At 40.2% G+C, this 27,292-nt stretch overlaps 1 protein-coding gene across 1 annotated transcript in view; it reads right to left on the bottom strand.

The window, feature by feature from the left end:
* The window catches only part of UNC79 (unc-79 subunit of NALCN channel complex), a 251,871-nt gene that overhangs the window by 53,271 nt on the left and 171,308 nt on the right, over positions 1–27,292 (bottom strand). Inside the window, exons 30-38 of the mRNA XM_017857864.1 lie at positions 26,480–26,587; positions 22,778–22,894; positions 20,126–20,209; positions 16,109–16,211; positions 13,989–14,129; positions 11,069–11,107; positions 3,820–3,932; positions 3,649–3,734; positions 2,338–2,511 (exon numbers count right to left, since the gene is read on the bottom strand). Of these exons, the coding sequence (XP_017713353.1) occupies positions 2,338–2,511; positions 3,649–3,734; positions 3,820–3,932; positions 11,069–11,107; positions 13,989–14,129; positions 16,109–16,211; positions 20,126–20,209; positions 22,778–22,894; positions 26,480–26,587 (965 nt within the window). The remainder of the gene's footprint in view (positions 1–2,337; positions 2,512–3,648; positions 3,735–3,819; positions 3,933–11,068; positions 11,108–13,988; positions 14,130–16,108; positions 16,212–20,125; positions 20,210–22,777; positions 22,895–26,479; positions 26,588–27,292) is intronic.

The raw sequence follows: 27,292 nt of genomic DNA, 5'->3' as shown, positions 1-27,292 counted from the left end.
CTGGGAGGCAGACCTTGCAGTGAGCCGAGATCGCGCCACTGCACTCCAGCCTGGGTGACAGAGCGAGACTCCGTCTCAAAAAAAAAAAAAAAAAAAGGCCGGGCGCGGTGGCTCAAGCCTGTAATCCCAGCACTTTGGGAGGCCGAGACGGGCGGATCACGAGGTCAGGAGATCGAGACCATCCTGGCTAACACGGTGAAACTCCGTCTCTACTAAAATACAAAAGAAGTAGCCGGGCGAGGTGGCGGGCGCCTGTAGTCCTAGCTACTTGGGAGGCTGAGGCAGGAGAATGGCGTGAACCCGGGAGGCGGAGCTTGCAGTGAGCTGAGATCTGGCCACTGCACTCCAGTCCAGGCCACAGAGCGAGACTCCGCCTCAAAAAAAAAAAAAAAAAAAATTGCCATACCTCATCCCATCCCTTCTCTGAGCGTGTGTGGCTCTTTAGCAGTGAAGCCCTGATTGGTTCTCGGGTCCTAGGAGGCTCCATGTGCTTAAAATTTGTGCACTCAATTTCCTGTGTGTTGATGTACAGTAGCTATACACATACACAGTTTCAAAGTACTAACCCTTCTTGCTTGGATTTATTCAGCTACTCCAGATCTGTGGGCAAACAAGGATCATAGAATGTAAGAGGTGGTAAAGATCCCTCCTCTGTACTCCTGCTTCTCACAGTAACTCCAAACTCACAGCAGCACACGCTGAGCTAAGGGTCCCTGCATTATCCCTTGCAGACCTATTAGTAGTATCTCCCTATTTGGAAAAATGTATTATCACAGGTGGCTGATCTTTGTCAAGTATCTTATGTATACATAGTACTCATTTCAGAAGTGGAGCTACTAATACGTAACCTGATCCTTTTGTTTTTCTGTCTACGGGAAATGCACTTTATTTTTATTTTATTTTATATTTTTGAGACAAGATCTCACTCTGTTGCCCAGGCTGGAGTGCCGTGGCACAAATATGGCTCATTACAACCTCAACTTCCCGGGCTCAAGCAATCTTCCCACCTCAGCCTCCCAAGTAGCTGGGACAACAGGTACACGCCATCATGCCTGGCTAATTTTTAAAATATTTTCTATTTGTTTATTTATTTTTGAGACACAGTCTCTCTCTGTCGTCCAGGCTAGAGTGCAGTGGTGCAATTATGGCTCACTGCAGCCTCAACCTCCTGGGCTCAAACAATGAGCCCACTTCAGCCTCCCAAGTAGCTGGGACTACAGGTGCACGCCACCATGCCCAGCTAATTTTTTTTAAGAGACAGAGTTGCACTATATTGCCTAGCCTATGTTTTTTTTTTAAATCTTTCATAGAGACGAGGTCTTGCCATGTTCCCCAGACTGGTCTCAAACTCCTGGGTTCAAGCAATCCTCCTACCTCTGCCTCTCAAAGTGTTAGGATTACAGGCATGAGCCACTATGCCCTGCCTGATTCATTTTGTTGCCAGTTAAATGCTTCTGTAATCTGCATAGAGAAAGCACAAAAAACCTCATGGAGCAGGTCAGGTTCAAAGCCAGCAACGCCACTGCCAGCCACCACCCTGCCCCCTACTCTAGAGACATGAATGTCCTCAACTCCCCCCTGCTGTAGAAGGGCAAGAAGAGTCTGTTAGTGAAATGAGCACTGGAGTAAGTCAGAAAACCTCAGTTCTAATCCTCACATTGCCACCACTGCATTGTTTCCAGAAGCTACACCGCCTCTCTGAATTTGCAGAATTCATTTAGAAAACAGGGGCATTGGAAAGGATGATCTTTATAGATTTCTTCCAGCTTTAACAGTATTGGCTTCTTATTTGCATTTACTGAGCTCAAGTTGTCAATGATCCTTGGGCCACCAGATTTCCAGGTAGGTAATTGTGTGTGTGTATATTCTTGGGAGATGGTATGGTGTAGGGTGTAACAGTCAAGCAGAAATATCGTCATTCACAAACACAGCAATCATTTCCCTTTAGATCATTCTCTAAAATGGAAACTTTATGTTGTAAGTCTGGGCTGCTTTTGGACAAAACTATTTATTTACTTATTTAATATCTACCAGAGAAAAATTGCCAGATAAACACAATCTACTCATGTCTTCCTGGCTGTTTTTTTTTTTTTTTTTTTTCCCAAATCAACTGGAAACATGCATATTCATAATCAGTGAGCAAAATGCTCGCTCCACATTCCTGTCATTCTCTAAGAGAAGACAGAACAACCCAAATAAGCCTCCTCACTCCGTGGCTGATGGAGTTTCCTCATTGTCCTTTGCCATACATTAAATCACCCAAGACTGCTGCTTGTAAACAAATGGTCTGAAAATGGTAAGAAATTAATTGACAATGAAATCTTCGGCTCAGCTTACCTTCAGAGGTAAAACACAAGGCAGCTTGGCAAAAAATGTCTGAAACTGGTTGCTGATTGTGGTCCACAGGCTACTAGGAGAATCCATAGGCAAAGCTTCCATGAAGGTTGCAATGTTTTCCAAACAGCGTATCATAGCGCCCCCTGCTGGTAAATTCTTTTTGTTATTTAGACCCTAAAAACACAAAAGCATAGGCAATCAACTGCTGAAAGAGCACGGGAATGCATAGCGCTATTTGGTGAAGGTCAGTTTAAAAGTCACATCCTCAGGCTATAAACATGTTCAGTGCCTACTACATAGGCCAATCCCTGTGATAGACTGGAGGGATACCGAGAAAAATCATTCAGACAAACTTAAGGGGGAAAATTGGTGAGAGGTGAAATGTGAGCAAGAAATAGGAAACAGCTTCCAAGGGTCTACAACTGGTGTGGTTCGGTGCTAAGAAAACAATGAATGATGCTCACTGGAAATAATCCCCAGCACAAAGACTGAGTGTAGAATTACAGGAGCTGTAGCTTTTTTCTAGCAGTGAGCAGCTCCCGCAAGCAAACCCCGAGAGCTGACCTGCAGCAGCGCTGAGACTCGAACCGAAGTCTCTTGATCCAACACCCATAGCTCCACCCACCACTCTGCCCTTGGAAAACCAGGTTGTTCTGTGGAGGCAAGGTCATGACTTAGCTGAGGGTATGGAGAAGTTTTCAATGAAGAGTAAATCCACGCAAAGCAGCAATGTCCAACTGACACTTTTCTATGCAATTCTATCTCTTAATTAACTTTAAAATTTAAATTATGTTAATTTTTAAAATTTAAATTATTTCAATTTTAGCATTTTCTATTATTTTCTTTTGAGTTGGGGTCTCGCTCTGTTGCCCAACTTGGAGCATAGTGTAGCCATCACAGCTCACTGCAGCCCCAACTCCTGAGTTTAAGTGATCCTTCCCCTCCATCTCCTGAGCAGCTGGGACTGCAGGCATGTGCCACCATGTCAGTTAATTTTTTTTATTTTTATTTTGTAGAGATGGGGGTCTTGCTATGTTGCACAGGCTGGTCTTGAACCCCTGGCCTCGAACAATCCTCCTGCCTCAGCCTCCCAAAGTGCTGGAATTATAGGCATGAGCCACTGCACTCAGCCCTTAGCTTGAAATTTAATATAAATTTTTAATTTAAAAATTTTAGATTTCATTTTTAAAGTAAGTAACACTGAAATCCTTCCTTAGCAGTACCCTATGGTATGACTCAAAGAAACACCCACAGTTGTGCTGGGGCTTAAAGTTTCAGCTGGGGCTTAGGGTGTTACTAAAGGAAACCCACCTCTAGGAGCTGACTGAGAGCTGCGATGGAGCTCAGCTCGTTGAAGTCCATCAGAGATGAGGCTAAGGTCCGTAAAAAAGTCCCATCTGGAAAGTCAACAATCAGATTTAGTGTTTGGGTGTCTGGGATGAGGCAAATTTGTGGTGTCTGGATTCTCAGTGGATGAATTACCTTTGATGGTGCTTTGGAACAGCTGCGGGAAGATGCCGTTGGGGGCCAACTGATGGAAGATGCAGCGTAGGAACTGCTTGGCCACCCCCGCCGCATTGCCGGGAACCATCATGCTGGAGTTGAACAGGGGAGAAAACACACGAAGTCATGGGCCAGTGAGCATGTGTTCAGGTATTTACTTAGAGTTCAGTCATTTGCACACCATGCCTCCTATGGGCTAGCTCACTGTCATGTTCATCAGTGAAATGAAACATTCTACTCAAACCTAATCCCTGTTAACAAGAAGTTTTTAGAAAGAGAGAACCATGAAATGCCAGCGTAGTCTCAAACATATTCCAGGTCCCACAATGGACTCAGGAAGGTTATAAGGTCCTCAGAGAAGAGGTCACATACAAAGGTCACATGCTCACAGAATGACAGTCAAGACTAGAGCTCTGGATGAGGATTGCCAGGAAAATCCTCCCAGGAAAGTGTCACTGGCTAAGAGAGAGTTGCTCTGAGGAAAAAAAATTCATATATATATATATACACATATATGCACAGTGAGGGAGATGTTCATTCTCATTAGGAGATCTGGGAAGTTTTCTTTGGGCATCCGAGCTGATACTTGTAAAAAGGCTGGACTTTGACAGGTGCAGTTTGCCCTTCACCCTTCATGTGCACCTCTGTACACCAAAAGTAGGGCCAAATTTATGAGGCCCTGCCCCTTAGACCAAGGTAGCAGAAGGGATGCTTCTTGAAGTAGTTAGGGGATAAGTTGTCAGAAGGAAGAAAGAAAAAATCAAAAAACATAAATAGATAAAGAGTAAGGAGTCCTGCTTACCTAGTTATGCCAATTATTACCTCATTATGCCACATCTACCCTGAAATGCTGGTTCAAAGTTTTAGGTCAAAAATATTCTTCAGGAAAAAATAATACCGAACTTAAAATAACTTCAGAAAATAGAGGAGAGAACCTTTCCCAATTTGTTTGATGCAGCCAGCATAGCCCTAAAACTAACATCGATAAAGCCACTATCAAAATAAATTTTTAAAAAGAAGGAAACAGAAGAGAAATGGGAAGAGGACAGACAGACCCATAGTCATCACGGCCACTGAATTCAGCTATAGATTAAAAGACCAAGTAGGGTCATGATCAAGTAGGGTTTATCCCAAGAGTGTAACAATAATTTAATACTCAAAAATCAGTCAGTACAATTCAATATATTAAGAAATAAAGGACAAAAAACTTTTATCTCAATAGATGCAGAAAATACATCTCACAAAAGTCAACACACATCGTGACAAAAACTCAGACTGGGCCAGGCGCAGTGGCTATCGCCTGTAATCCCAGCACTTTGGAAGGCCAAAGCAGGAAGACTGCGTGAGCCTAAGAGTTGGAGACCAGCCTGGGAAACAGGGCCAAAACGCCCCCATTTCTACAAGAAAATACAAAAAACTAGCTGGGTGTGGTGGCACACACCTGTAGTCCCACCTACTCAGGAGGCTTAGGTGGGAGGATCACTTGAGCCAGGGAGGTTGAGACTGCCAACATGGTGCCACAGAACTCCAACCTGGGTGATAGAGCAAGACCCTGTCTCAACAACAGCAATAGCAACAACAACAAAAACCCTCAAACTGGAAAAACCTCAATTTGCTAAAGGGCATCTATAAAAAACCTATAGCTACTGTGATTAATAGTAAATATTGAATACTTTCCCTGCAAGAGAGGAAACAGGACAAAGGTGCCCACTCTCCCATCTCTATGATTGCATCGGCAGTCCTAGCCATTGCAATAAGGCAACAAAAGAAACAAAAGGCATAAAGATCAGAAAGGAAGTAGTAAAACTCTGGCTATTTATAGATGATTTTTCTATACAAAATCAAATCCTAAGAAATCTACAAAGCAATTACTAGAACTAATAAGTGAGTTTAGCTAGAATACAATGAGTTTATGCAAGTATCAATTGTTATTTAGATATCAGCAGCAAAAAGTTGAAATTTTTAAAAATTCCATTTACATTAGTACAAAAAACATAAAATTCTTGAAAATAAATTAACAAAAATGGCAAGACCTCTACACTGAAAACTAAAAAACACTGCTGAGAGAAATTGAAGACTGAGATACATACCATGTTCATGAATTGGAAGATTCAATACTTTCATGCTGTCAGTTATCCCCAAATTGATTTGTTCTTTCAATACAACCCCAGGAGGCTTTTTTGATAAAAATGACAAGCTTATTCCAAAATCTTTATGAAAATGTAAAGAATCTAGAGATCCAAACCAATCTTGAAAAAGATAACTAAATTTGGAGGACTCATGGTACCTGACTTTCAGACTTACTACTTACTATGAAGCTACTATAATCAAGACAGTGTGGTGCAAGCTTAAGAATTAATATATAGATCAGTGGAACAGAATAGAGAGCCCAGAAATAGATCCACTCTTCTATGGTTTCTAAGCTTAACAGGCACCACAGTGATCCAATAAGAAAAGAGAATATCTTTTTTAACTGTGTTGAAAAACTGATTTTCAACACATGGATAAAAATGAACTCCTACTGCTGCCTCATATCATACCATACATAAAATAAATTTGAAAAGTTTTTTTCTTTTCTTTTCTTTTTTTTTTTTTTTTTAGACAGAGTCTCACTCTGTCGCCCAGGCTAGAGTACAGTGGCACAATCTTGGCTCACTGCAACCTCTGCCTCCCGGGTTCAAGTCATTCTCCTGCCTCAGCCTCCTGAGTTGCTGGGACTACAGGAGCCTGCCACACACCCAGCTAATTATTTGTATTTTTAGTGGAGACGGGGTTTCAACGTGTTAGCCAGGATGGCCTCGATCTCCTGACCTCGTGATCCGCCCACCTTGGCCTACCAAAGTGCTGTGATTTCAGGCGTGAGCTACCGCGCCTGGCCTTGAGATGGGTTTTATAAATGCCAAATATACATATGAAAACCATAAAGCTTTTAGAAGAAAACATTAGAGAATATCTGCATGACTTGGAAGTAGACAAAGGTTTCTTAGACAAATAACAAGAAGCAATAATTGTAATGTTTTGTTTTAATGCATTAGAAATCATCTAAATTAAAAACTTATCAGCAAAAGATACCACTAAGAAAAGAAATAGGCATGCCCCAGACTGGGTGACAATATTCTCAAAACATACTTAACAAAGGACTAGTATTCAGGATATATAAAGTCTCACAACTCAGCAATAAAAAGACAACAACCCAATTAAAATATTCAAAAGATTTGACCAGACACTTCTCAAAAGAATATACACAATGGGTCAATGAGCACTTGACAAAATGTCATAGAGAAATGCAAGTTGAAACTATAATGAAATACCCATTACACATCTACCAGAATGACTAAAATTAAAAAGACCAACAATGCCAAAGTTGGGCAAGAACATGAAACAACCAGAATACATTGATGATGGTAATATAAAATGGCATAACCACTTCAAGAGAAGTTCCAGTAGTTTCTGATAAAATTAAACATATACCTATCCTGTAATCCAACAATATCATCCCTAGGTGTTTTACCCAGGAGAAATAAAAACACTTGTTTTAAAATGGGCTTTTATAAGAATGTTCACATAGCTCTATATTTTATAACCCCAAACTGAAACAACCTAGAAGTATTGCAATAAGAAAATTAAAAAGCAAATTATGGGATACAATTCAGCCTTGAAAAAGAAACTCCTGATAAAAAAGCAGCAATATGGATAAATCTCAAAAACATCATGCTGAGTAAAAGAAGTTGGACACAAAAGAGCACATACAGTAGGATTCCATTGACATGAAGTCTAGAATGGGCAAAATCAACCCAAGTAGAAAAATATCACAACAGTGTTTGCCCCTATGGGGGTAGAGGTTAGCTGGAAACGTGCATGAGAGAACTTTCTGGGAATAATAGTAATCCCATTAACAGGAGTTTGGGTTACACAGTCATATGCATTTGACAAAACTCAAGGAATAAACACTTAAGATTTGTGTATTTCCTTGTATGTAAATTTTACAAAAGAAACAACCATGGTCAATGTACAATATGATGAGTATAGTTAACAACAATGTATTGTATACTTGAAATTTGCTGAGAGAGTAGATTTCAAATGTTCTCACCAAAAAATAAAAAGATAACTACGTGAGGTGATAAATATGTTAATTAGCTTGATTGTGGTAATCATTTCACAATGTACACATCTATCAAAAGATCACATTTATATCTTAAATATATATAATTTCTATTTCTCAATTATACTTCAATAAAGCTGGAGGAAAAAAGAAACAACCGTATACAAAAATTGAACTTGAGTTAATGCTAACTTTGCTGAAGTATGTAGGGGAAGCTACATTCTAACACCTGAAATTTACTCTGAAATACATCCACAAAAAATGAATTGATGGATAGATAGATGGTTGGATGCATGATAAAGAAAATAAAATATTTGTTTTAAAATCTAGGTGATAGGTATATGAGTGTTCACTGTATAATTCTTTCAACTTTGCAGTACGTTTAAAATCTTTCATTAAAAAAGTTAAGAAAAAAAGTTTTTAAAAAAGTCATTCAGCGAATAGAGCATTAGAAAGAAAAGCAAACATCCTTAAAGCCATAAGTTATAGAAATGCAATGTCAACAATAATATCATCTTATATTTGTAGGACCTGCTACACTTATGCTCTCACATACACTCTATCATTTGGGTCCACAGAAAATACCCCTGAGGCACAAGAAGGCATATATTAGTATCTCTCTTTTACAGATGAGGAAACTAAGGCAGAGAGATCAATGTGACCAAAGTCACACACAGCATCCGTTCCTGCCCTGTTCTGGTTCCTTCTCCCCACTGCAGTCAAAGTAGCCTTTCTACATGCTACATACACACATGCGCACGCACACACACACACACACACATGCATGCACACACACACCTTGTTGGTTACAAATCCTCCACTGGCTTCCCACTGCTGCTACAAGGAAGTCCAAAATATTTAATGTGGTTTATAAGTCATGCACAATCTGGTAAGTCAAACTCAGCAAGTGTTTGCATCTCTGTGCTGTGGTTATACTGGCTTTTTCATAGTTCCTCCTACACACCGTTTTTTACCATGCTCTTTCCATAACTATGTGCATAATTAGGTTAAACTCATTTTTTCAGATCTTGGTTTAAATATCACTTCTTGAGGGAACCCTGCCCTCTTTCTCCCCTTCTCTACCACTACCAAGACCAGACTGGGACCACCTGTTACACCCACTCACACTATCAGCTCTCATCCAGGTTTGCTCATCTCAGCAAATGCCACACCCGCTCACCCAGTTGTTTAGACCAAAACCTGAGAGTCATTCTTGCCCCCTCTCTTTCTCTCACACCCAACATCCAATCCATCAGCAAACTCTGTTGGTTCTACTTTCAAAATATTTCCTGAATATATCCTTAATGTGACTGCCTCTCACCACTTTAGACCAAACCACTAACCTCTCATCTGCACCACTAACATGGTCTCCAACGTGGTTCCCTGCTTCCATTTTTACCCCCTACCATAACCTATTTTCAACAGAGAAGCCAGAGGGATCCTTAAAATTTTTTTTCCTTAAAAAGATTTATTTTATTGTATAAGAACACTTAACATGAGAATTATCCTCTTAAAAAATGTTTGTGTACAATACATTACTGTTGACTGTGGATGCAACGCTGTACAGCAGATCTTCAGAGCTCATTTATCTGGCTTGCCTAAAACTTTATGCCCCTTGATTAGTAACTAGGCAGTGATCCTTCAAAGCAGGTGATATAGTTTGCCTGTGTCCCCACCCAAATCTCATCTTGAATTGTAGCTCCCATACTTCCCACATGTTGTCGGAGGGGCCCAGTGGGAGATAACTGAATCATAGGGGTGGTTTTCCCCATACTGTTCTTGTGGTACTGAATAAGTCTCACAAGATCTGATGGTTTTATAAATGGGAGTTCCCCTGCACAAGCTCTCTCTTTGCTGGCTGCCATGTAAGATGTCCCTTTGCTCTTCCTTTGTCTCCCACCATGATTGTGAGGCCTCCCCAGCCATGTGGAATTGTGAGTCAATTAAACCTCTTTCTTTTATAAAGTATCCAGTCTCAGGTATGTCATTATCAGCAGTGTGAAAGTGGACTAAAACAGCAGGTTAAAGCACATCACTCCTCACTCCAATGGCTCCCTGCTGCATCCTTAAAATGACCTGCAGGGCTCTACTTGGCCTGGCTCCCACTGCCTCTTCCCTCTCATCTCCTCCCACTCTTTCTCATACTCAACCTGCTCCAGCCACATTAGTCTGTTCTCCAAATATATGAGGCATTTTCCTGACTTAGAGACTTCGTATTTACTGCTCCCTCTGTCTGGAATGTTATGTCTATAAATTACTGCATGGATCACTCTCTCACTTTATTCAGGTTTTGTTCAAATATTACCTCCTCAAAAAGGCTGTCCTTCACTATTATATCTAAAATACCAGCTCCAGGCACTCTCTATCTCCCAGACTTTCTTGATTCATTTTCGTAGCATTTAGCACTAAATGATATTAAATTACATAGTCAGTTTTCCTGTTGGTTAATTTGTTTATTTTCTCCCTCCTCAACTAGAATGTAAGTTCCCTGAGAGCCAGGATTTGATGTTTTGTTATAGTTACTATAACCTCAATAACTAGTAGTCATTCCATAAATACTTGTTGAATGAATTACTGTTATATAAGTCTCTCTGTACTTTTTCTTCATAGCACTTAGCACAGTTTACAATTATAAATTTGTGCAAATATTTTATTCACATTGGCTTCATGGATAGACTATAAGCCCCATGAGGGCAGGAATCATGTCAGTTTTGCCCCCAGTGAAGACCTAAGTGTCTAGCACAGGGTGGGCTTAAAAGTATTTGTTGGCTAAAATGAGTGAGTGAGTGAATGAATGAATGAATGAAGGCATGAACAGAGAATGAATAACTAGTGCTCTCTAGAGCTACAACTGGAGCCTAACAATATTCCTTCCATGGTGCACAAGCTGGTATTTTTTTATTTTTATTTTTTATTGAGACAGGATCTCAATAAAAATTGACCAGCCTGTTGCCCAGGCTGGTCTTGAACTCCTGGGCTCGAGTGATCCTCCCACCCTGGCCCCCCAAAGTGCTGGGATTACAGATGCGAGCCACTGCACCCAGTCCTACACTGGTGTTTAGAAACAGGATGAACATGCACAGAGGAGAAAAGAAAGTGAGATCTGGGCTCACGTTAGGACCTTACCTTTCTGCTTGATTAGAAAAGGTAGTACTGGATGCCAATCTAGGAAATAAAGTAAAGAGAGTCACACAAATATCTTAGGTTTCCATGATGAAATGCATTAATATTGTGGGAGGACCTGTTGTGTTTCCAGTTTAGATGGGGAGACATGTATAATGTTGACAATTCCCTTGACAGACAGAGGGCCCACTCAGTGGTCAGTCTCTAGAGTTAAACTTGACCTAGTCCTTGAGACCTACTACGTCAAGTTAGACATTTTCACAGAAACACTTGCAGTTAAAGTTGGTTTTCTACAAAATGGTGCCTGCAGCCAGGTCAAACAGTTATCACAACAACATGTGACCCAGCCCCTCTCCATATTAACTCAACTCAAAATTCTTTTCTTTGTATATAACCTCGGAAACCTAACTATAAACAAACCACAAACAGTAAAAGCCTCCATAAGATAGTAAAATAGATAAGAGGAATATTTGTCAGCTGTTGAAATGAAGAGAAAGGAAATGTTACATTGAGAAGAGAAACGTATTGGTTAAGTAAACAATATGGAGCATGTAATTTCCAGAAAAGTATAATTATACGGTTCTGTATGTGTGGAAATATTCTATATGTTATCGTATAGAAAGAGAATGGACTACACTGATGGGTTTAGAAGAACATGTCTAGATCAGTAAGATACTGAAGAAACAGATAAGGAGAATGTTGCAAATTTATTTACTTGATTAGGACTACAAGTTAAGAGTGAGCTGAGCCAGACCCCACTTAGAGAGGAATAGGGGGTTCAGCAACCACTAACACCAGACACCATTCCCAGTTGTGTTGTTTACAGACCCTCTCATGCTAATGACACTACAACAAATAGATAAACATTGGCAAGTAAACTAAACAGTAATTAATGGTACAGCAAATGAGATTTTAAAGGCTGTACCTACAGAAAGGGATCATTTAAGAGGGATCCAAGCAGAGAGCAAAGTATGAGATCATATGGAAAAGCTTGGGTGATCCATGAAAGGGTTATGCTGATCTCACAAACTCTTGGAATTGCTGGGAATGGTCCCTGTGGTCATAATTAGTACAAATAAACAACGTGTTTGTAAAACCACATGACCTCATCTGTTCTTTGTGATGAAGTGAGACATGCCAGGAAGCCCTGAATTAGCTGACAGTTGAATCTGTTTTCTTGGTAGCTTTGGTGATTAGGCTTAGGTTGCTAAGAATTGTGGCAGCTTGCACTAAATGTACTCCCTGTCTCTTGCTAGTCTACCCAAAGGAGATAGAGATTTAAATATATGTGTATGTAAATATGTAAAAATGTATCTGTTACTAGTTTCCCCTTGCTTTTCTTCAAAGCTCATGTGTTTCCATCCTAACAGTTGGCAATGTTTGAACACATATTGTTCTCACTTATGTTAAAACAAACAAACAAACAAAAAAACTGAAACAAAACCCTCTATGTAGCTATGACAACTTAGATCATCTGTTTCAAAGAGATGATAGCAGATTGGAACAATAATTCTATCCGTTCTGAAACTAAGAAGTATTGACAGTAGAAATTGTGACCTGGTATTAATAAAAACTCTCAACTCCCCAAGTATTGCTGATAGCTGACACAACATTTATTCTGCAATTACTATGACTAGGTCAAACTTAATGAAGTAATTCATCTTTTCTTATCTCTCCATATCCCCATATCCATCCCTTACTTGGCACATGGGCTATTTTGAAGTCTCGAGACGCAATGGTCACGCTTACCTTTATACAATCTCTGTCTATATGACTCCTAAGGACACTACCAAAAAAACTGGAGGGAGGGAGGATAAGGAAGCCATACTCTTTTGGGGCTGAGGAATTTATAACGCTTTCCTGTTTGTCTTCAACTTGAAGTCAGCATTTTTTCATTTTTAAAAAAGGATTAAATTTTAGCTCCATTAAGATTCATTCTCTTTCCTTTCCTCAAATGCCAAGAATTTGCAGAATCCAGTTCTTGTCCTACCCCCCCGCTTATAAACTTTCTTTAAGAAATGTTTTCTATGCTAATCTTCTCTAGCACTTAGCTCTCTCTCATTCCACTCATTACAGCATTTAATCACACCCTATCTTGTATGGCTAGTCAATGAGTACACAGTAACTGTCACAGCAACTAAGCCCAAAGTAGCTGAGGACAAGAGCTCTGTCTAACACCTGCAGCCTAAAGCACCTGGCACTGTTAGCACAGATTGGAAATGTTAATATGTTCATGTGGAGTTTAATTCAACCCTCTCTTATAAGTTGTGCATGCTAGGACTACAGTTTGTTATTGAATTTGAGCTTTCTTCATATCCATGAAATATATCCTTTATCTTCTAATGTCCTATCTAATAAATAGCATTTTCTTAGCATGAACATCCTCAAAGCAGCTAAGCATAATCTCTCAGTCAGGTCGAAAGCCCTGTTCCCCAAATGTGTGCATCCTTTTTTTATCTGAGTCAGAAATGTGAACCTACTGTGATTACTGTGTGTCTCCTCACACAACAATGCCCCAAGTTTCATAGTTAAATGAGGTGTCCTTGAGATTACAAATGCCTAGAAAATCCATCTCAAAACAGGTAAAGAGAAATAATAATAACAGCTAATACTTATGAAGTGCTTACTATCAACTGCTGACAGTTGTGTGCATGGTTACATCCATTAGCTCATCTAGTGATGGGGTAACAAACAGTGGAGTTTTCTTAGTGCAGTTGCCTCTAGCTTTGCTCTGACATTGTGACTCATGACCCTACACAGCTGGAGAATTCAGTCGAAAGTTTTTAAAACTAGTCTTTGACCTCACAAATACCAGTATCTACAAGGTGGCTGAATGTTTTACTTTTGAACTGGTAAGCTTTTAGTTCAAGACAGAGATCGAACAAGGACCTTCCTACCAAACAAAACAGAAGCTGACATTCACCTTCCCACAGACTGCATGATATCCAGCAGCAACGGGGCTGCCAGGTCTGGGCTTAAGTGGATGAATGTGGAGAGGACCACGATGGCCAGCCCGAGTGTCTCTTCATCGTATTCTTCAAGAATAGCCCCACAGTCATGGCATCTGCAAAGAAAAGAGAGACACGCTTTCCATGAAAGAAAGATCCATGGTCTCAAGATGTAATGTACTACACACATGGCTGTTTCTAGTAGGTCTTGGAAAAGTCTCCAAAAGGAGATCAGAAGCCCTGCTCTGGTCATCAGCAGGGGATTCCAGTGCCGCCATCACCACAGATACAGAAACAGCACACATGACAGAGACCACGAAGGTGCCTCTCATGACTGAAAATGTTCTTTCAGTTCCCCAGCATCTGGCCTGCACGTGAGTGACTGCTCTTGCTTAGAATGAGTACCACCTGGGCCATCGGTTTGAAGTCTGTGGATGAGGAATTTGATGCATTTGACATTATTGTTGAGGAAAGTCAGTAACTAGATTTGTTTTTCATTTGTTGAAGTTAAAAATGAAAAATGCTTAGGCACGGATGGAGGCCTTCAGAAAATGTTCTATTTGTGGGTAAGAGATAGGGTAATCAAGTCTACAGAACCATCTGGGAAGCATGAGGAGACAATGGAGTCTCTTCACCGCCACTCACTCAGATGAGTTTTATGAACCCACCAGGCCTGCTGAGTGTTGCATGTAAAAGCATAAACAATGGCACCCGCGCTTAGGTCACTTCCAACTTATTGTTCTTTGTAGTGTCCTAATGTAGGGTCCATTTCATTCAGCTTGACCAAAGCCAGCTGATAAAGTGAGTGGTTTTATACAGGGAAGCGAAAGTCTACTGGGAATAGCAGGGAGACAAGAATTACAGCCGCTATTGTGACCTTTCCTTCTGAAACCTTCCTAAATATAGGCCGAAGAAAAGTATAAAAGGTCTTACAAATTGACATTTTAAAATATAGGATTCACATTTTTAAGTAAAAAAGAAAAGAAATGGAGTGCACAGAAAGGCAAGTAGGAAAGATTAAGACTTAGGGAGGAGGGTAATCCCAAAGGAAGAGCTGGGAGAGCCCTCCATGGGCAACTCAATGACCTATGTGGACCTTCCAAGGCAGCTGCATGAGACAGGCACCGCCGCTTCTTCAGTCGTGGCTGTCAGCTCATTGTGAATGAGTAATGGATGGCCAACTACAGGGATACTCACACCAGCCCCTTCCACCTTACCCTCCTCACCTTTTATCAGAAGCATACTGTGTTAGTCTGTTCTAATGCTGTTAATAAAGATATGCCCAAGACTGGGTAATTTATAAAAGAAAGAGGTTTAACTGACTCTCAGTTCCACATGGCTGGGAGGCCTCACAATTACGGTGGAAGGCAAGGGGGAGCAAAGTCACATGTTACATGGTGGCAGGCAAGAGAGCTTGTGTAGGGGAACTCCCATTCATAAAACCATGAGATCTCGTGAGACTTATTCACTACTATGAGAACAGTATGGGGGAAACAACCCCCATGATTCAATTATCTCCACCTGGTTCCACCCTTGACACGTGGGGATTATTACAATTCAAGGTGAGATTCGGGTGGCAACACAGCCAAACCATATCATCTACCTAATTTATCAGTCAGGTCACTTTTACCAAGAAGACTTCCTGGTCCAAGGGGATTTCTCTAAACTTGAAATCTTACAAGTTTTTTTCTTTTTAGACAGTCACTCTATCACCCAGGTAGGAGTGCAGTGGCACCATTACAGCTCACCACAGCCTCGACCTCCCAGGCTCAAGTGATCCTCCCACCTCAATCTCCCTAGCAGCTGGGACCATAGGCATACACCACCATACCTGGCTAATTTTAGTATTTTTAGTAGAAACAGTGTTTTGTCATGTTGCCCAGGCTAGTCTCAAATTCCTGGGCTCAAGCAATCCACCCGCTTTGGTTATTCTTTATCATACTCACTGAATAAGCATCTGTGTGTCAGGTAATATACTGGAAGAACAAATTATGACTTAAAAGTAAAACATGCTTCTTCTGAAACTTTCTCACCACTGTGGTGACCAAACTCAAATTCTGTAAACATGGTGAAGAAAATAGCTGTGTGAGCTTACTTGTCCGTCATCACCGTCGGCTGCTCGTCAGTGAATTCTTCGGGTGCAGGCACAAACATACTGACTATGCTTGGTGCTGACAGCAGGCTGGATTTGGTGGCACCTGGGTAAGCAGCAAAGGGACAACCAGTGAATACAGATGAGCTTCAAGGGGCCAAGAAAGGCCTGGTTCTCCTCTTAGAAACCCTCCAAAGATCACATTCCCAGGAATGCAACTCGGACGTCCTAACTGTACTGCAGAAAGCCCTCAATCATGAAACGAAGTCAAGAAAGATTGTGATTTGTTTCTACTTGGTTGAAGTGAAGAGCTAGACTTCTCTCTCTTTGCTTCTTGACTTTGAAAGAAATCAGAAAGAGCTCAGGTGTGCCAGCAGGGTCCAAAGACAAAGATGAAAGACAAAGGGGGAAATCTATTCAAGGGTACCCTTAAAAGAGCTACAATTCTTATTTGTAGGCATAAATGCAAACTGCCCATATGATACTGCATTTCTAAAATCACAAATGCATATCAACATTACAGTTTTGCTAATATGGGAAAGTGGTAAGATCCCAGAACTCCATGCACCTAAGCAATGGAAGATCTTTGAGCTAAGAAATATCAGTGTGTTTGTTTGTTTGGTTGTGACAAGGTCTTGCTCTGTCACCCAGGTTGGAGTGCAGTGGTGTGAGCATGGCTCACCGCAGCCTCAACCTCCCAGGCTGAAGCAATCCTCTCACCTCAGCCACTCAAGTGGCTGGAGCTACAGGCACACGCCACCATGACTGGCTAATTTTTAAGCTTTTTGTAAAGACAAGGTCTCACTATGTTGCCCAGGCTGGTCTCAAGATCCTAGGCTCAAGGGATTCTCCCGTCTCAGCCTCCCAAAGTGCTAGGATTACAGCTGTGAGCCACTGTGCCTCTACTCGCATTTTTCAAACTGAAGTATTTATGAATGTAATATCAAGTTTTTTTGAAGGAACCATCCAGTGACTCATTCCACGTCAGCCAATCAATACCACAGTGTTTAAAACTTTGGGGTTTGATGGCTTCAAAGAAATCTGAGGCAAGAATCTTAGCAACATGCTCCAGGGATGAGTAAATCAGTCTGGAGAGTCAGGAAGCTTTCCTCCATTAAGGAAGCCACTAGTGCAAGATAGAGTCTCAGATGAAAATGAGGCCCCCAAGAAGAATCTCAAAGTGATCATACAGAATAATGCCATGTTCTACAAAGTAATAACTAAAACTCTAAGTTCTTCAAACAGGAAAGAAGGCAGAAAAATCGAACAGTCATTAAATAATCTTTCTCATCAAGGAATTAGTATCTTGGTGTTGGGAGGAAAAAAAAAAATCTGGTATGACCTTTCCTCAAATAGGAGAAAGAAAATGATTCAGACAATGAGTTTCTAAAGGAATCAAAATATTCATAAAGCTAACTAAGTGGGCAATGTGTTTCGATCTGAATTTTAGGAAGAAAAAATGGTGTTGAGCCTTTGAAAAGTCAAGATGCTTCTATACTACAGACTCCTTTGTCTGATCAAAGATTACACGAATATAAGAAGCAGAACATTTACAAATCCAAACTGCAAAGGAAAGTATCTGAAAATATCTTTATGTCACTTCCCAAGCTCCCAAATGGGAATCCAAATTTTACTACTATATTTATCAGCTATATCCAAGATAACATCCTTCCCTAAGTATACATAAGTGTATCATTCACAAACATCTTCAATTGTTTCATAAATATGTTACTTTGAGTGGAAGCAACAGTATTACAAGCATAAATGTACACTGTTTAATAATAGCAAAGGCAAGAAATAATCCAAGATAAATGAAGACACAATTGATTATTAAATAGCACGGTAAACAGCATGAAGTTGCTTCAAGAAACCAAGACACAGAAAATTTAAATTCAATACCCCACGTTTCTTGCACATTGACAGACCACATTGACCAGATGTCAAAATGCTTGTCTAGAAGTGGAAAAATTCAGCCCATACAATGTATGATGATAAGTACATAGACTTACTAGAAACATAAGAAATTGATTTTTTAATTAAAAATCCTCTGAGTCAAGCCTTTCAGAAGATTATTGCCAATTACTATTACATAGTAATCACAATTAAAGTCAAGAAAAGGGAGGGACTCGAAGTCATTCTGGCAGTTTCAAACTAATTATTGCCTAATACAAATGCCAAGAAAGAGGTGTTTTTGACAATAGCATTGTGAAGTTGTTTTTCCATGTGACGGAATGTATGATGCAATATTTATGGCTGTCATCTATAAAAGCAGACACGTTCAGTTATTGGACACTGACCCCCATAGGGCAACACTGGCTGAATCAATGGATTCCTAAATATTGCTACTGAAGTAGGAACACAGAGTAACGTACTGGGAGGAGGTGGGAAATACAAAAAGGAAGCCACAGACCTCAGCCACCTTTGTTATACTTCAGTCACAATAAGTCTGCAATGTTAAAGGCAGTCCCTATCACCCCCAAGTTGCTGCCAACATTTCTGATGCCTCCACTACTGGCTCCCCTTCTGAATAGCTGAAGTGCACTCTACACTGAGCTAGCAGCAGAAACAGAGGGCTCTCAGAAACTTGAACGAAGAGGGGCCCACCTCCAGAGCCCAACTTTGAAGCTGAAGATTTTGACAAAAAGTCCCTTTGCGAGTCTTGGATACAGGAGAAATTATGAAGGTGTTTGTCTCAAAGCAGGCATGCATGGATGAATCCCCCAGCTGCACTGATGGGCTCTTCAGTTTACCATGAAAGAGACTGACTTTCCATCTTAGTGTTCTCATCACCTCATTCTACTTTTGCTGCTACTGAGTCACCAGATCATGAACAAGCACCAAAGATTTGTTCAACCAACCACCCTTGCTTCTACTCATCAAAGTTTTTCCTAGCCTCATAGATGAGAAGAATCTCACCTCATCCAATACAGGGACTACAACTGCTATTCATTGCCAAAGAAATGTGAGCCAAAGCTGGAGATCAATATCTCCCAATTCCTTAGGAAAATTAGAAGAGTGACATGATCTAGGAAAATAGGTCTACTTGATTTAAAAGACTAGTTGTGAGATGGGATCATAGTTCTTTCCGGGTATTCTGTTTTTCTGCCAATGATAGGTAAATCTGCCTTCTCAATTAAAAAAGAACAAAGGTAACAATTAACTACTTTGGTAGTTAAAATTCATGGGATTAATTTTGAAAATGAATATTCTGACCTTAGCACAGACTGGCCTTCAGCTTGATTCTGTGAGCAGCATCAAGTCAAGTGAATCTTTTCAATGTCTACTTCAGAGAGCTGGAAAGAAACTATTAGCCTATGACCTCAATATTCTAGAAAAAATACAGATTAGCTGGACCATGCTCAGAAGAGTAGATATGGCATAACATGGAAAACTGATATGTCTGAGAAGGAATGCTGAAGGACCTAGGAATGTCTGGTCTAGAAAAGACTGAGGGAATAAGCAATGTCCAAAAATAATAGAAGAGGCCAGGCCTGGTGGCTCATGCCTATAATCCCTGCACTTTGGGAGGCTGAGGTGGGTGGATCACCTGAGGTCAGGAGTTTGTGACTAGCCTGGCCAACAGGGTGAAACCTCATCTCTACTAAAAATACAAGAATTAGCTGGGTGTGGTGGTGCATGCCTGTAATCCCAGCTACTCGGGAGGCTGGGGCAGGAGAATGACTTGAACCCAGGAGACAGAGGAGGTTGCAGTGAGCCAAGATTGCACCACTGCACTCCAGCCTGGGTGACAAAGCAAGACCCTGTCTCGAAATATATATATATAAAAGAGACTGGACTTGTTTTGTGTGCAAGGGTTAGAAAGTCACTATAAGGAAGAACTGTTGGCCATGTTCAAAGATGAGATGTCACGCACTTTCAGCCACTGGGGGTGTTTGGGCAAAGGTCATCCCCAATCCATGGAGCTGCTAAGAAAAAGGCTGCACCTGCGGGGTGACCAAATGATGGACATGTCCAGTCTCCTTCAGTTCTTATAGTCAGAGACTCTGTGACTCAACTAACCTCTCATCCTCAATGGTTGTCCCTCCAGGTCAGGGTTTAGGCACGTTGGCACGTTACACTGGCGTTTCCCAGGCTGTATCTGTTCTGTGGATAAATAGAGGGTTTCAGTCTTTGATGTGGTCACCTTAGCACCATTTAGAATATGAAGAATTTAACCAATCATCTCTTGGGGCCATTTGTTTGGTCACTGTTACTACGTATGATTAACATTTTCAGAACACATCCTATATATTAGGGTAGGGTTCTTTGGGGCTTCACTACAAACCTGCCATTCAGTTCTATGAAATGCAACTAAAAGCCGGACAGCATCTAAAACTATCCCAGAAAGTCGAGACAAGCACCCCATCTTGCCTCCCCATAAAAGTTCAAATCTCATATCTCCAGATATGAAAGGAAAGGCTAATATCACAGCCATGACAGAAACGTTTTATGCAAATCAGTAAGTACATAAGTGTCATTTGGGACAATGGCCAGAAAGGTCATACTGAAAACATGTGGAACTGGTAGGAGGAAATGACAGGCGTTGGACTAAGGGATGGGGAACAGGAATAAGGGGAGGGGCAAAAATGGAGGCATGGTGCTTCAAAAATGTTTGTTCACATGAAAGATGAGGCAAAGCAGTAAGTCATGGCGCCATGCATGGATGGAGAAGAGGCGGGTCTCATATGCATGGGTGGAGAAGAGGCAGCTCTCAGGGCAGAGTTGGTGGTACTGAGGTTAACTGGTCAGATCCATGTTTTAGGTTGCCTTTTTTAGTGTGCCTACATGGCCACATTTGTTCTTGTGGAGACCAGCAAGTCACTGAATCTACACGTGTAGTTTAAAGTGACATGCCACCTAACACTGTATTACACAGTCACAGACTCTCCCCTAGGCTCGGATGTGAGGAGGAGTTTTCTGGCACTAATCAAAACAAGAATATTGAGATGACACTCATAGGACTTGATGACTCGAGAACCAATTTGGAGGATGGAAAACAGGCCCAGGAAAACTCAGGGGAAAGAAATTCAGACAGCATACAAATGGGAAATATTAAATGAGAAACCAGAGTGACATGAACAAGGTTGAAATTTGGTTGAAAAGTGAAAAATTCCGTTAAATGGGTTATTTGGCATCATGTAGATTTTCTTAGATTAAAATTTGGACTGACAATTGAGATCAGTTTGCCTTTTATAACTACTGTGTCCATCAAACTAGGTTGTCATTGTAGTTGGAATCTAAACAGGTTGGTTAGCTTAGGCTGAGCTACCTGCTGCAGAAAACAGTAGCAAGGTAAAATCATCTTCAGAGCCCTCACATCAGCATTTAATTATTAGAGACCTAATCAAACAAAAGCTGCCATTCTCAGTTCCTTACATAGTTTCATCTCCATAAAGAAGAAAGCACAGTCCTCTTTGGTGTAGGCAGAAAGACTTCATTCAAACCCAGTGAACTCCTGAGGATGGCTGTCCAGTCTTTCTCCTTCTCTCCCCTGCCTGTTGGCTCTTGGCTATTCACTGCTCACTACAACATATCACTAAAATGAAGAGAAAACACTAAACCTTTAAAACGTTAAGAACCCTTATATAGTCCAGGAGAGTTGAAACTATCTGTTAAATGTGAGATTGGGTATGCTGTGTGGGATTTAGTTATCTAGACTAGCGCGCGCTCTCTCTCTCTCAGAATAATGAGGGCAAGTAAAATTATGTACATAAATACTATGGCTTTGAAGAAAATGAAAGTATCTCAATATTTTGCTTTTGTGGATATTATAATTCATAGTCATCAGGAAGAATATTAAAATAATCTCCTATCACTGCAGCCAGAAAGTATTAACCACGATACTAAAAGAGTCCGATCCAAGGGTAGGCCCCAGAGCATATCACCATAATAAGTCCTTACATTTTAGTGGTGCATGCATGTTGCAAGGTGTTTTCACATATGTAATCTTGTAACTCAAATGACCCATTTAATTATAGGAAAAAAAAAACCCAGAAAATGCAGGCACTTAAAAGAGGATTGCGACTGTACTACTAGCTTGATAAGGTAGTACATGTACAAAACGTGGTAACAAAGTTTAGAAAATGCAGAGTGATCATGTTTAGAATAGACATGTCATGGCAGTCAATTCTTACTTTAAAATTGAGATTAGATGCAGTTCCATCTTATGAGCATGGGGGTGTGCGGCTGCAACCTGGTGACCCTGCTGGCTAAAACACAGAACTCATATTCCCAAACCTACTGGCAGATCATGATGTCACTAAACTGACAATTGTTATCGCTATTGTCATTACTATAAATATTCCCTTATTTAGGGGGTACTTTGTAGTTTATACAACAGAGAATATTGATAATCTGCTGTGTGTTTTCTTTTTTATTTGCATCATGAAACCATAGTTCCATTCCCTCCTCCCCAGATCAATAACCTAATATGTGGAATCTGGGTCTTAGAGAGAACAAGAGTTGGGCCAGCCTCAACGGAAGAGCGTGTCACTCTAGAACACTTGGGAAGTTTAAATAGACTTACTAATTACCTTAGGTGGTTTTGAAAAAATTATCTGAACCAAAGAACATGAGAGAAAATCTATTCTTTAACAAGGGAGCAGAGCAGACACAGAGAAAGTAGCATTTGCTAATCCGAGAGGTAGAACGAGAAGAAAAAGCTTGACCCACCAGTGTCCCAGTTGCTGATGTTATGGGGGGCGCTAGACTGATGCTCCAGCTGCCGCTTCATTAACTGGCTCATTGTCAGAACTCCCAGGGATCCCCTTTTCATCTGCCTATACTGAGCTAGATGGAGGAAATTAGGATACGATTATAATAAATTTCCACAGCACACAAAGGCTCCACACATCCATATAGAATTTTAATTGACCCTGCATTCGTTATTCATAATTTTTGGTAAATTGTATGCTTCTGTTCAAATGAAAAACTAAAGCACTCTGCTGTTCTGGATACCTTTCTTCACACAGTGAAGATGGTAACACTGCCCATTAGCACTGATTTGTCGCCTGTAAATATTTATCCCAGTTACAACGGAATGAAATATGACTATCTTCATCTACTTTTTAAAGTATATACTCTGCCATGTTCCAAAAAGGATTTAAGACAAATAACAAATTTAAATGTATGGCTTAACTTTCTTTAAAGGAGCTTGTGCATATATTATTTCCATCTTCCTCATAGCCCTATGAGGTCCTTGTGTATGTGTGCATGTGTGCATGATGTGTGTGTGTGCATGTATATTTTAGGGTAGGATGACACATATCAACCCCAATTTTTAGAGAGAGAAATTGAAGCAAATGAAATTATATGACTTGGAACTAGTCAGCAACTGAGGTGGTCCTAAAACCAAAACATATCAACTCCAAAGTCAATGCTGTTTTCAATCTCCGTGTGAGCCTCTGCCTACTGTTTGAAAAATGTGAATCAAACAACATTCCATGAGTAGATTCTAGTATACATCTTTGTTTTTAAAAAGTAGTAACATTTTTATCCTGTAAGTTAAGCATTGAAACATATCCCATTAGTGAAATGTCAAGTTATTAGCATTTCCAAACCAGAAAACAATGAAAAACACTTTTGTCAGTAGATTGCTGAGTTGGAAAGCAGCCTCCTGTGGTCCTATTCCCAGCAGCCCCGCCAATCCCTACCAACCAGCCCAGTGAGAGAGGCAGAGCATCATGGATGCAACTTTTCTACATGACCCCAAATATCTTGTATATTTGACAACTTGTGGTTATTCTCTGTGCTACAAGAACAATTTCAGAAACTGAAGCTATCAACTACTCACCCTAGAAAGGGATGGTAGAGACCGGGATGACTGCATGGCCCCTGGAAACTCTTCAATGTTATACACAGGTTTCACAATCATGGCACCAAGGTGGCAACTTGGTGTGATGTGAAATCAATTATAACATTATTTTTAATGTAACTAGCATGCTGTTTGATTAATGGTGGTCACAACATGTTTAGCTACAAAACAACCAGCTGATAAACTGATCAAAAGGTAAGGATGTGATGGGAATTCTTGCGTCTTAAAGTCAATATTAACCAAATTCACGGAAATGACTATTCAACCTAATACTAAACATCTCTGGTTTTTGTCGCTGATTGGTAAAACTTACAATGTTATGACTCACTTGAAAAGCACAGCTTTAAGTAAAATTCAAAAGCAGAATTCTTTTCAAAGATGTAACAAATTTAAAATTAGCATCTAGTAAGACTCAAAGAAAAATTTAAAACCTCTAATGATTGAATAATTTCTTCAATTCTCAGGTGTTTTTAAAGACAGCAGAATTCCCTGAGAATAAAATCCCTTAATGTTTAGCTCAGTGTATAAGGTACCAAGCATGATGCCTCCAAGAACACATCACCAAGAGCTATAGAATGCATGCTTTTAATGGCAAGGAGGAGAAAGGTGGAAATCTAATGAAGTGCTAAGCTAAATCCAAAGTCTAGATCAATCGTGACTTTGGGATCATGAAATATTTGTAAATTCATTTTATGGTGTATTTAACTAGCATTTGAGTCCTACTGAGCTAATAATCCTATTTCAAATTATACTCTAATTCACTATCTTTTTTATTTCTTGTGTTTTCTTTGTTTGTTTTTGAGACAGGGTGCACAGGCTGGAGTGGAGTGGCACGATCACAGCTCACTGCAGCCTCCATCTCCCACGCTCAAGCGATCCTCCCACTTTACCCTCCCCAGTAGCTGGGTCTACAGGTGTGTGCCACCACGCCTGGCTAATTTTTAATTTTTTTTTAGAGACCCAGGCCTCACTATGTTACCTAGGCTGGTCTCAAATTCCTGGGCTCAAATTCCTCCTGCCTCAGCTTCCCAAGTGTTGGAATTACAGGCGTGAGCCACCGCACCCAGCCCACTATCTTTTATTAAAGATTACTCATACAAATTAGGAGAAGATACACTTTTGTGATTTTAGTATGTGGACATAAAATTAGCATTTTATCATGTGATCAGATTTTTGTAATAGAAGAAGAATAATCAGATTCAGAACTGGCCATTCTTCTTTGCTACCAAAAGGGCAAATAACTGCCATTTGGAAACTATTTCTTAGAATTTCCATAATCCTTATTATGACTGAATTTGAATTATTTAAAAGAAGGGTGGTATACTAAAAATGAACATGGGTTCATAAGTCTAAAGGGCCTAGCATCAATTCCTGACTCTATCACTTAGCAGGTATTTGACTTTAGGCAAGTCATTTAGTTTCTCTGGACCTCAATCACCTAATCTCTAAAATGGGGGTCCAACAACATCTATCATGCATGTGCTGATGCCAGAACTGGATCAGATAACAATGTGTGTGAGCCACTTGGCACAGTGCCTGGCACATGATAGATGTTAAGTAGATAGTAGCTACAATTACTATTATGACTGCAAACTCCTAGAGAACAAGTGGTGTTTTATTTATTCACTTTTGACCTCCAGTGCCAAGCACAGTGTCTGGCATCCAGCAGACACTTAATAAACAGTTGCTGAATGAATGAATGCATGAATGAATGAACAATGAAGATGATGATGTTCCAAACTACCAGTCCAATATTTAAGATCTTTATCTGTTTTTTTCAGGATCATCAAAAGATGGTCAAATGAAAATTATTAAATAGCTTTTCAGGCAATGTCCACATGGAACACAACATTTATCAGGACATATGACAAAGGTTTATAGAAGTTGCACCTCTGTTCGTATCTCTGATTCTTGGTAAGAATGTTTCATGCTAAAGTCTCGTAATTAACCCCACTGAGACAGGTAGACACCCTTACAGAACTTTCAGTGGAACTCAAGCTCTCATGGACAAAATCCAGTGACAGAAGCCAGTTTCAAAATACTTGCCTTCTACAGGTCCTATAAAATGTCATGCCATTTCTACTCTCCAATCCAAAAGAGCTAAATTCAGTCATGACTTTGGGAATATGATATATCACACATTTATTTTACGATAACCTAGATCACAATGATGGAGGCAACTCAAATTAAATAAGTGTTCCATGTAAAATTCTGCCATAGACAATGCTTTTCATGTGCCTCAGAACCAGTTCCGTGTTTTATGTTCCGGTTATACAATTTTCATTTTATTGAATAATGGAATTCAGTGATCATTCCTTAACAAATTAGGATATTTGGCCAGTCAGCAACCATTGTGATTTATCAAACACTAGCGATATGGATGAAAGTGGGCCATCCTACACTTCAGGGTCTCTGAGAACATACAACATACTCTCGCCAAGGAAGCTGATGCACCATTAAAATATATATACAATACCAAGATTGGAAAAATTGAAAACAAGGCAGCAGACAGTGTTCCAAAATAAAAGTACAGCTGAAATAATCAGCAGAGGAAATCTTACTTGATATTGAGGAATGGCTACTTGTTTCCGGCACACCTGCTTCTAACGTAGGGGCAGATGAAGATTCTCGTGGCATTTCCAAAGTTGAAAGTCCTTTAGTAGAAGGATCTACAAACAGAAATATTATTTAAAACTCAGTACACTGATTAAAGGCAAGTTCAAGAACCTTTTCTATAGATTTTCCCTTTTGCCTACTACAACCATTCAAATCTTTATACATCTTCCAGGCCTAATAATTACTTTCATGGAATTACATACACACTGGTTACAATGTTCCAGGGAGAGCTGATTCTATGTGACATTCTGCACCCATGGATCTGCCTTTTGGAGATTAATGACAGCAAAATTACAGAGCTAAAGTTCAGCTGCTCACAGTGCATATCCCCAAACAAATTCCTTAACTTTTCTGTACTGAATTTCTTTTCATCTACGACCTAAATATGCTTACTACTTCATCCCCATCTCCTGTCTAGGTACTCCACCTTTATCTGACAGTTTCCTACTCATCATTTGCATCTTAATTTATATAGAAAAATTCCTCCTTTAGGGAGGCTTCCACGACTTCTCTCCACAAAATATACAAACAAAATGCTGGGTCAGGTGCGCTTTTGACGTAATCACAGAGCACGTTGTCTTTAACCTTCTGCAGACTTACCACACTATAATCTAACTGTCTGTTTCCTTGCCCATAAGCTTCGCTAACCCTTAAGTGATTTAGGAGCATGGACTGTACTCAACCCAAAATAAATATGCACAGTTAACTCAGATTTTGTATTTTATTCATTGAGCAAGAAACAGACTGTCATTGGTTCT

Source organism: Rhinopithecus bieti, unplaced genomic scaffold, assembly GCF_001698545.2.
Source record: "Rhinopithecus bieti isolate Rb0 unplaced genomic scaffold, ASM169854v2 scaffold_41913, whole genome shotgun sequence".
Classification (NCBI taxonomy): domain Eukaryota; kingdom Metazoa; phylum Chordata; class Mammalia; order Primates; family Cercopithecidae; genus Rhinopithecus; species Rhinopithecus bieti.
The sequence above is the reverse complement of the archived record's forward strand: the minus strand, read 5'-3'. Positions and strand labels throughout refer to the sequence as shown.